Here is an 8,764-nt window from a genome sequence, read left to right as displayed (position 1 = left end):
TGTGGGAGGCCATCTGACAGCGCCGAAGGCAGCCAAGGAGAATTGAATTCATCAGCTCTTGCATTTGTCAGAGTGGGGACTGGGGAGAGTTCTGCTCCTCTAATCTGGGCAGGAGAGTAAACATTTAATGTGAGTGGTTGGCAAGGGTGACTTTCTGCTTTGTGGCTCATCTCCTGAGCGCTGGAAAGGAGAGAGGTTTCTCCAAGTCCTGGCCTCACCTCCGAGCCTTGCCCCTGGGGTTATGTCTGTGTGCGATGAGGCTTGGAGCTGTTGCTGTTTCTGGATTTTAGCTCCCCTCCACCGCCTGAATATGTTCCCAAATATGTTGCTGATAGGGACTTGGTGTTTTCTTAAATTGGAGCTTACGCTCTGCAGAAGTAGATGGAGAACACGAAGCAGCTCTGAGGGGAAGGGAGGCATCGTCTCAAGATTGCTTAACGCAGGGGGAGGGATTCAGTGTGTAGAATTGGCTTGTGCTAACGTCATTGTGGTGGTGTGGTCGCTTAGATGTGTCAAGATGCTTAAATTGCATGTTGTAGGATATTCTGAATATTTGGGTTTAAACTATTTGGTTTGACAGGCTTCTAGCAAGTTACCCCTATCTAAGTAAATGGGTTTTCTTTCCCTGGACTAAATGTTTTCCTTTACTTGATGTATCAGTATTGAGAGTAAACACGAAGTCACGATCTTAGGAGGACTCAATGAATTTGTTGTGAAGTTCTATGGACCACAAGGAAGTAAGTATATGACCCAGCCCTTCTATAAAAACAAACTAATTGCTCATGGTGGGGAACAGTGGAATGACACATTCTTCTGGAGTGGAAGAAGAGATGAGCAAATCTAAGTGGGGGTGAGAAATCAAAGGGTAGCAGTGTTTGAAGGCTCTGTCAAGGATGGGGAGAAATACAACTGTGAGCATTAATGCAGATGAACCACCTCCCTTGGAGCTGAGCAGGGCTGGATACTGCCTTCCGACGACGAAGTCCTCTGCTATGGCCTTCAGCACCACTTTTGTTGATCCTTAACTTTTCTATACCCGGCTCATAAGTTTTGCATCAGTCATCTGAATTTTTGTGGAGTTTGTAATTAAGGTGGCTTTTCTAGTGACTAGCTCACAAGTCGGGTCTCCAGCGTGCCTTAATTTAGTAACATCTCTAAAGGTAAGTAGCTTATTCCAAAGTCTCTGTTTCTAATAAGGCTCTTGTGTCTTTGCTGAGATCTTCTGCAGTATCAGTTAAAATAATGTATTTCTTGTCAGGCAGCACAGGAAAAAACGCTTTTACCATAGGAGGTTTTATGTGAAATTTTACCCCCTGATGGAACTAAGCATTCTTCCCAAGATGTGTTTTGCTTAATGCTGTAGTTCTATTTATTCTCTCCTGAGTTATGAAGTGTCTAATACCTGCATTTCTTTCATTGCAGCACCATATGAAGGTGGAGTATGGAAAGTTAGAGTCGACCTTCCTGATAAATACCCTTTCAAATCCCCGTCTATAGGTAATCCATAATGACTTTCAGTCAAAATCATGTTACTGTTTATGCAGGAGAGATGTTACTGCTTGCAGCATTGTTGCAGGTGCAGTTGCACCAACCCTTAGGGCAATCATAAGCTCCTTATTCAAGTCTGCAGAATGCTTTTACCATAGACTTCCAGATATCACGTGCCAAGCAGAGAGGAAGTTTGGCCTTTTGGCTGAAGGACTAGGAAATGTGATTTGGTCACACATTCGTGTGTTGATGAACTGAGTCTCTCTACCATGTGCTTTTTTTAATAATACATCCATTCCTGGGTAAGGTGCAGGATACCACAGTGAGTGCTGGAGCCTGTTTATATAAAACGACTTATGTAGTATGGAGAGCAAAGACCACAGGGTGTGCTCATGGTCTTAGGGTGCACTTAGCTTTTGGGACGTCTTGTCCAAAAGTGGATGGAAGTGAAGGCAGGAGCTGGAGCCTCTGCCCTCTTGGACTAGGTGATGCATATGCAGAAGAATATAGAAGCAGGGACTTATCACCAGAAAATTGCAGCTGGCTAGACTGGTCAGGCTTGTTTAACCTTCGAGAGCAAATAGGAAGTTTGATAAGGAAATGTTCTTTAGAGTGTATCCATCCTACCTTTGTCCTTAGGTAATGGCAGTCTAACTCGGATGTCTTTGGGTACCAAACTTTATGCCAATCACTTAAGCTATAAATGAAATAGCCAATATTGCTTGAAAAACTGGAGCAGATGCATGAAGTTTCAACATCTGTATTCTGGCTTATGAAATTAGTATTAACTTATGGCTTATGAAATCTGTATTAACTCAGTGAGTTAAGTGCTTCTCCATCAGAAGGGTGTGCTTGTGGCTCCAGCCACCGGAGGACTCTAGCGAACGGAGAAAACCGCCTGAGGAGAACTGATGTGGAAACTTGACTAGATGGGTTGGATGAGATGGGTCCCTTCCAGTATCAACATCCTGATTTGGAGTTGATAAGTATTGGCTGCTTTCTTAAAATAGACTCTTATGCTAAGAGTGCCTTCTATTTAAGATCTCTCTCTCTGGTGTGAGAAATAATCTGTCTTGTTCCAAATGTGAACCAGGCCTTTTGGGAAAGAGCGACGCTGTTTTTACGCCATCCTTTACCTTTCTTTTTTTCTGCTGAAACCTTAACTGAACCACAGAAATGTGCACACAGCTGAGTAACAATGCAGTATTGCTGCAGCTATGCGAAGCCTTTTCTCCTTCCTCTTGAGTCAGCTCTCAAAACTTGCTGTGAACTCTTAGGTTAGAGACTGTTTACGAGACGCACAGTATGTTATTCTGTGCAAGTCGTTTTTCCCTCCCCACTTCTCAAGTGCCACAAACCAGTGCAGATCAGGGTACTGTCATGTTGGCAATCTTAAATGTGGGCTGGCTACAGACAACTCTCAGAAAGCACATAAAACCCAGTTTCCTTGTTGTTAATTGCTTTGGTGCTAGTCTACTCAAGATTATTCTTTCTCTCTCCTGATGTTCTTCCAGTGTGTATCTGAAATCAAGGTTGCTGGCTTAACGCAAAAACAAACTTTATTTCCAGTAGCTTATGAAGCCAATGCAGCTAAATGTTGGCCAGGCTCTTGTATATTCGTAGCGCTGTTGATTTAGGCTCCGGTTAGTTGCGTGGAAGGTGGTAGGTTTGACCTTTTGGTGGTTTGGCTTGGAGGCTGTTTAGTGCTGGTTGGGATAGGCAGGAGTAAAAGGCAGCCTGGGATCAGAGTTGGCCCAGCGGTATTTTCAGAACTGGCACCACAAGGATGGCCTTTCTCCTGGTGAACTGGGGGTGGGGTGGGTGGGTGTGCTGGGAGTTCTTTTCTGCTCAAATCACTGAGTTGCTTTGTCCTTTTTAATGTTGCTTTTGCTGTCTTCCTTTTAGTATAGCATCTTCTTATCCATCAGCTAGCGTATAGCCTGTGTTGCGACTGTGTTATTCCAGACTCATCAGACCTTCTAGCATGCTTCCCTTGCCCTGCGAGTCTGAGTGGCTGAAAACCACCTTTTCTCTCACTGAGCTCCCCAAAAGGCTGGCTCTTGCTCTAGGCCTTGCCTTGCTGTCTGCTGGCGAGGGCTGCTGGAAGCGCAGATCAGCTCCCGGGCGAAGCGGTGTGCAGCTGAGGTTTCAGGTTGAATAAACAGTCGAGGCTAGATGAGAGCTGGCTTAGCAAAGCAGGGCTCAGCTCTGCTGCAGGGAGGAAAGAGCTGGGCAGTGGAAGTGCCAAGGGGAGCACTAAGACCTGGAAAAGCTCCCAGCCAGCTGCGGGAAGAAGTTTATTTTTCTTTGTCTGGTTCCCATTTCTGCTGCCCCAGCCCAGCTTATCTGGACAGCCAGGTCTGGGTGATGTCTCAGCCCCTTCCTCTGGGCCAGCCCGATCTTCACACCGCTGCTCTCGGAGGCAGACTCGGTGTGCGGTGCCTGATACCAGTGGTTTGGGCATTAGAGATAACTCCAGAGCAAGCCTTCGTCCCAGCTGAACCAGGAGCATTCACAAGCTTGTAAATGAGACAAGATTCTGTTCTCTCCCAGGTCTGCCTGTTCCAGTGAGCATGGGTGTCCTAACACAGCAGTCCTCAGCCAGCTTGAGCTCTGGATAACACAGGGGTAGGAATTAGTCGGGAAGAAATTTGCCATGGCAATCTCTGATCTCTAAAGAGGTGGAAGTGAAGGTTTTCAGAGATGGCGGAGCCCGTAAATGGACAGAAGGTCATCTAGAGCACACATGTAGCTTCTTTCCAGCCCTTCTGTTCTCGGCACCACATAGCTCCCACTGCGGTGATGACATGCAGAGTTCAAATTGTCTGTGTAAGTCACTGGCTTGTATAAAGTATAGAATCCAGCAGTTTCTTTTCCTTTAATAAATTATACTTTTATGCTGAAGCTTAAAGCAAAAATGCTGCCCTTGCAGCTTTCCTTGTTCCTCTAGTACTGTAGGCTAAAATTTTCTTTCCATCTTAGAAAATCTTAATGCAGTCTTGAACGTGGCATGGGCTTTTTGCAGCAAATAACATGATGGCTTGAAGCATATCCATGCATTCTAGAAAGCCGCTTCTGAAAAATGACTGTTAATAGTTGCTTTCTAATCTGTTCAGATTGCTTTTATCCCAGCATGGCTCTGAGTATAAGGTACATGAAAACTTGGTGTTCCCTTCTGAAGTGCGACTGACAAACCTGAATAGAAAAGGTTTTTAGAGTGGGTTCCAGATTTGCCATCTGGAAAGGTGTGGACCTTTTCTTTAAACCCTGAGTGATTGATGGTCCTCGTCACCTTTGACGGTCTCTAGCAAAAGCCTTCGTGTGGTATGGTGGTTCTTTTCGTGCCAACTCTGCTCCCTTGTCCCATCCACAGCTGCCTTCTCAAATACGTGTGGCATTTATTTCCTGCCCTTCTCAGGTTGTTAATTATTGTTGTAGTCTATTAAATGATGCCGCCCCGGGGACAGTGCTCACCTGACAATGCCAGTAATGCCTCTGCTTAAAGACCTAAACCATCCTGGGATCTGTGTGAAAAGAGCAGTTCCTGGGAGAGCTTCCAGTGTTCCGTGACGTCCTGCCAGTACCTTTCTGGTATTTCTGGCACTGCCTGTTCCTTGCTTGGTCTTTGCTGAGTAATCGGACAGATCCCCTATTGGTGCAGGATGACTTTTCCTAACAAAAGCTATATAACATACAGTAAAAAGGAAGTGCGCATCCTAGAAGGACACGAATCTAAACGGAGCCAGATGTAGGGCTGTCATGTTGGCTCTGGGCTTCAGTGGTCCCATTGAGATGAACTAACTCCACTCGTGATCCCTAAATATCCAGATCTTCAGGGTTGAAACGGATCTCTTGAACTTATTTGAGCAGTTTGTTAGAACAAAACCAACTCCTGAAAAATACCCAGTTGCTTTCTGAAGCTGGTGAATGCTGCTGCTCTTAATGCCTTTGTCAACTAATATAAATATTCCTGCATGCTTATGAGGACCCAAATATTTGGTTCCATTTTTGCTTTCTCCTAGACAGTATATTTTGAGCTATTTATGATTTCAGTAACCTTGCTGGCACGGCTTCGCTACTTTTCCTTTCCCTCTGGGATTTAGTATCTTCAGGGGAACTTTCTGCCTGGTCTGTTCCTGCTTTTTCAAAGGGGAGTTGTGAAGTACTTGAAGTACTGTTTTGAGCTCCCAAGTCACGAGAACACTTTGTGTAAATTTTGTATGTTTTTAATCAGTCCATATGCCTGCCAAGAGCTGGAGGTTAATGGTCTTTGATGCCATAAACACGGGAGGAAGCACAGAGTGTGGATGTCCTGCCCTGCTTGGAGGACAGGAGCAGTAGAAACATGTGAACCTGGGAGTCTGAGCTCTTAACCTGGAAGCACTGTGGCATTTATTTTATTGCGAAAATCTGCAGAAATATTAGGCCAGCACTGAGTCACTCTGGTTTCTTAATAATCAAATGTCACAGCTACAAAGTTTGTGTACAATATGCTCAGAGCCTCAATTTCTCAAATAACTTCTGTATATTTATACACAGTCTCATTTTCCTTCCATCTCTGGCCCAGTTATCTGCAGATATCTTGCATTTACATTTCACCTTTCTCCTAAGTGTTTTGCAAAACAAAATAAGCAGTATGTACACAAAACAGATGGACCTGTGTGTATATGTGTACGTATGTATATAATGAGATATTGTGGCAGCCAGTACAGGAATGAAGCAGTGTTTGGCTCCAGCCAGGATTTAACACATATCTCCTGGCTGGTCCTTAATTTTTCTTTTTAACTGCAGCTGCTATTTTTACTGTCAGCTCCTTGCTGGATTGCCTTACATTTTGCTACTTAGAATTTCATGAGTCACTTATCGCCTGTGACCATTCCGAGCTTGCTCTTCCCTGCGTGTGTTGATCCTATAAGCAATGTGAAAATGCTTGTTCTTTCAAATACGCTTAGCTTTGTCTAAGGGGAAAGACGAGACACCTAAGGGTAATTTGTATCCTTGTCTCCACTCCGGTCTGACGCACAACTGTGCACCCTCTGCAGATTTCCTGCTACAATCGGAGAATGGGAACAGACTGACAAAATGGGGTAGGTGTTTTCAGCCTGACTTGGCACAGATTCACTGCCTTCTGTGCCAGTCTCTGAAGCCTGGGCATCAGGTGATGGTGCACCTAAGCAATGAGATGAACTGATACTGGGCAATTGCTTTGTGCTTAGTTCTGCATGTTTTTCCAGAGACTGCTGCTCTTAGCACCAGTCTGTAAGCTTGTGGATTCTGCTTTTCTGCTTCCGAGAAGGACTGCTAAGCGATTCACTCTGAGCAGGAGGTCCAGAGTTTATAGCTCTGCCACTGTTTTCCATCAGCTACAGCCATATTTTTCCGTCCTGATCTTTCCCTCGTGAAGCTGCTGCAGAATTATTTATGGTATTGTTTTGAAAAGCTACTAGAATTTGAGTACGGTAATACAAACTGTTCCACTTCTGCTGTTAGCAAGCTGACGTTACACAGCTCCTCACGCCACCACCGTGCGGTGAATGCCTCCGTGGTGAGTGCACATTGTTATATTTGACTTGGTCGTTAGTGCTGTGAATGGGCTCCTAACCTCCAAATTTCCTAAGAAAGATATCCTTGCTTTTGCCAGTGAGAACTTGCTGACCTGAGAGCACTGGATAAGGTGTGTGCCTCTGAGGTGGACAGATCCTGCACCTTTCAAGTGGGGAACAGCCACACGTTAAACCAGTTGTCCCAGTCTGCAGGGGGGAAATAGGTACTAAAGTGGAGGACTGGGGCAGAGGTCTTGCTCTCATGCCCTCTCCCCCATCTCCTACCACGGCTTCTCAACCTGTGAGTTGAGGTGGGGCTCATGATCAGTTACACAAGAAGGTAGTCCCTGAAATAAGTGCAATGTGTTTTTTAAAATAAAATAAAATAAATGCATGTCCCCTTGCAGGCTTTTGGGTGTTTGGGGAGGGGGAAGTAATAAATGTTAAGTTTAGACTCTGGCTGTTTGGCAACACTGCACGAGTACTTGAGAGATCTTTTTCCAGTAGGTAGGTTGTCCAGTGGTTAAAAAAAGCAGAGGAAGAACACTGCTCCTGACCTCTCTGTGCTGTACATAAGCTCTTTCGCATGCTGATTTCTGTGCACATTGTTCTGCCTGGAGCCTTGGGTGGTCACCCAAGCCACGTTGATTTGGTGTGGTATTTAAAACTCACTGCATCCTGCTTCAGAGAGACTGTAACCAGCTTCTCACCTCACCAGCCAGGCAATGCGAACAGTTTCCTGACTTGGCCTTAATCTCTCATTAAAAATAAAACTTTGAGGCTTGTCACTCTGCTCCTGACTTTTCAGTGCAGCAAGACACTTGTCCTGTCAGCTTGTTTGTTTGTACACAGATAGGGATCTGCTGTCACAGTTGTTCAGGTAGAGAAGTGTCCAGCTGGCCTTATTTTATGAGCAAAGAGAGCTGACACGTGGGCAAGCAGAGGCGAGTTTGGGATGGGTAAGTGGATATAAACTACCTCTGCTCTGGCACGTTCCCCAGAGACGGTGGGAAGTCCTCTTGCAGTTATCACTGGTGTGGTCGGGCCATGCAGCTGACTCCTCGCTGAGCAAGAAGACATGAAACCGGGAGGAGGTTGGGATATGCTGCGTTTGCTGGCATGCTGCTTTTCCTCCTCCCTGCATGCTTCAGCAGGGCTAGCAGCACTACCGTTCCTTTTTAAAGAGCTGTGCTGCAGGAAAAAAAAGTCTCTTTTGGGGACCTCTCACCTAGCTTACCAGCTAAGCTGGCTGTACTTTGAGCTTAGATAAGCCAACGGGCCACCTTTTGAAGTACCGCTTGTTGGATTGCAGCCGGTTCCTGACGTGGATGAGAAGCTCCAAGGGGTGCAGAAAGCTTTGCGCTGCTGCCGAACCGCATTGTGCAGCTGGAGCTGTGGAAGCTGTGTGCCACTGTGAGGTGGCAGTCTCTAGCCCAGGTTTCTGATCCCTCTTATCTCCAAGTTTTGAGTCCATTCTGCCTGAATGGTAGATGAGCAACCTTATCTACTGGAAGGTGTCCTTGCCCATGGCAGGGTGGTTGGAACTAGATGATCTTTAAGGTCCCTTCCAACCCAAACCCTTCTGTGATTCTCTGTGTGCTGTACTAATGTAGGGGACCCTTCCTAAATCACAGTCCAGCCCCATAGGTGTAGTCATAGGGGAGCAATCCATGTGGAACAACTTCTTGCAGGAGCTTTCTGCCTAGTGGCTCCATAGGACAATGAGAGGTACC

The 8,764-nt window shown here is 45.7% G+C and overlaps 1 protein-coding gene across 1 annotated transcript in view; it reads left to right on the top strand.

Moving 5' to 3' along the window:
- Positions 1–660: 660 nt before the first annotated feature.
- The window catches only part of UBE2H (ubiquitin-conjugating enzyme E2H), a gene marked incomplete at its 5' end in the record, with an annotated part of 24,208 nt that continues 16,104 nt past the window's right edge, over positions 661–8,764 (top strand). The window contains 2 exons of the mRNA XM_010284307.1: positions 661–737; positions 1,423–1,497. Of these exons, the coding sequence (XP_010282609.1) occupies positions 661–737; positions 1,423–1,497 (152 nt within the window). The remainder of the gene's footprint in view (positions 738–1,422; positions 1,498–8,764) is intronic.

This window comes from Phaethon lepturus, unplaced genomic scaffold (genome assembly GCF_000687285.1).
Source record: "Phaethon lepturus isolate BGI_N335 unplaced genomic scaffold, ASM68728v1 scaffold42933, whole genome shotgun sequence".
NCBI lineage: Eukaryota > Metazoa > Chordata > Aves > Phaethontiformes > Phaethontidae > Phaethon > Phaethon lepturus.
Note: the sequence above shows the minus strand (reverse complement) of the source record. Positions and strands in the feature narration are given on the sequence as shown.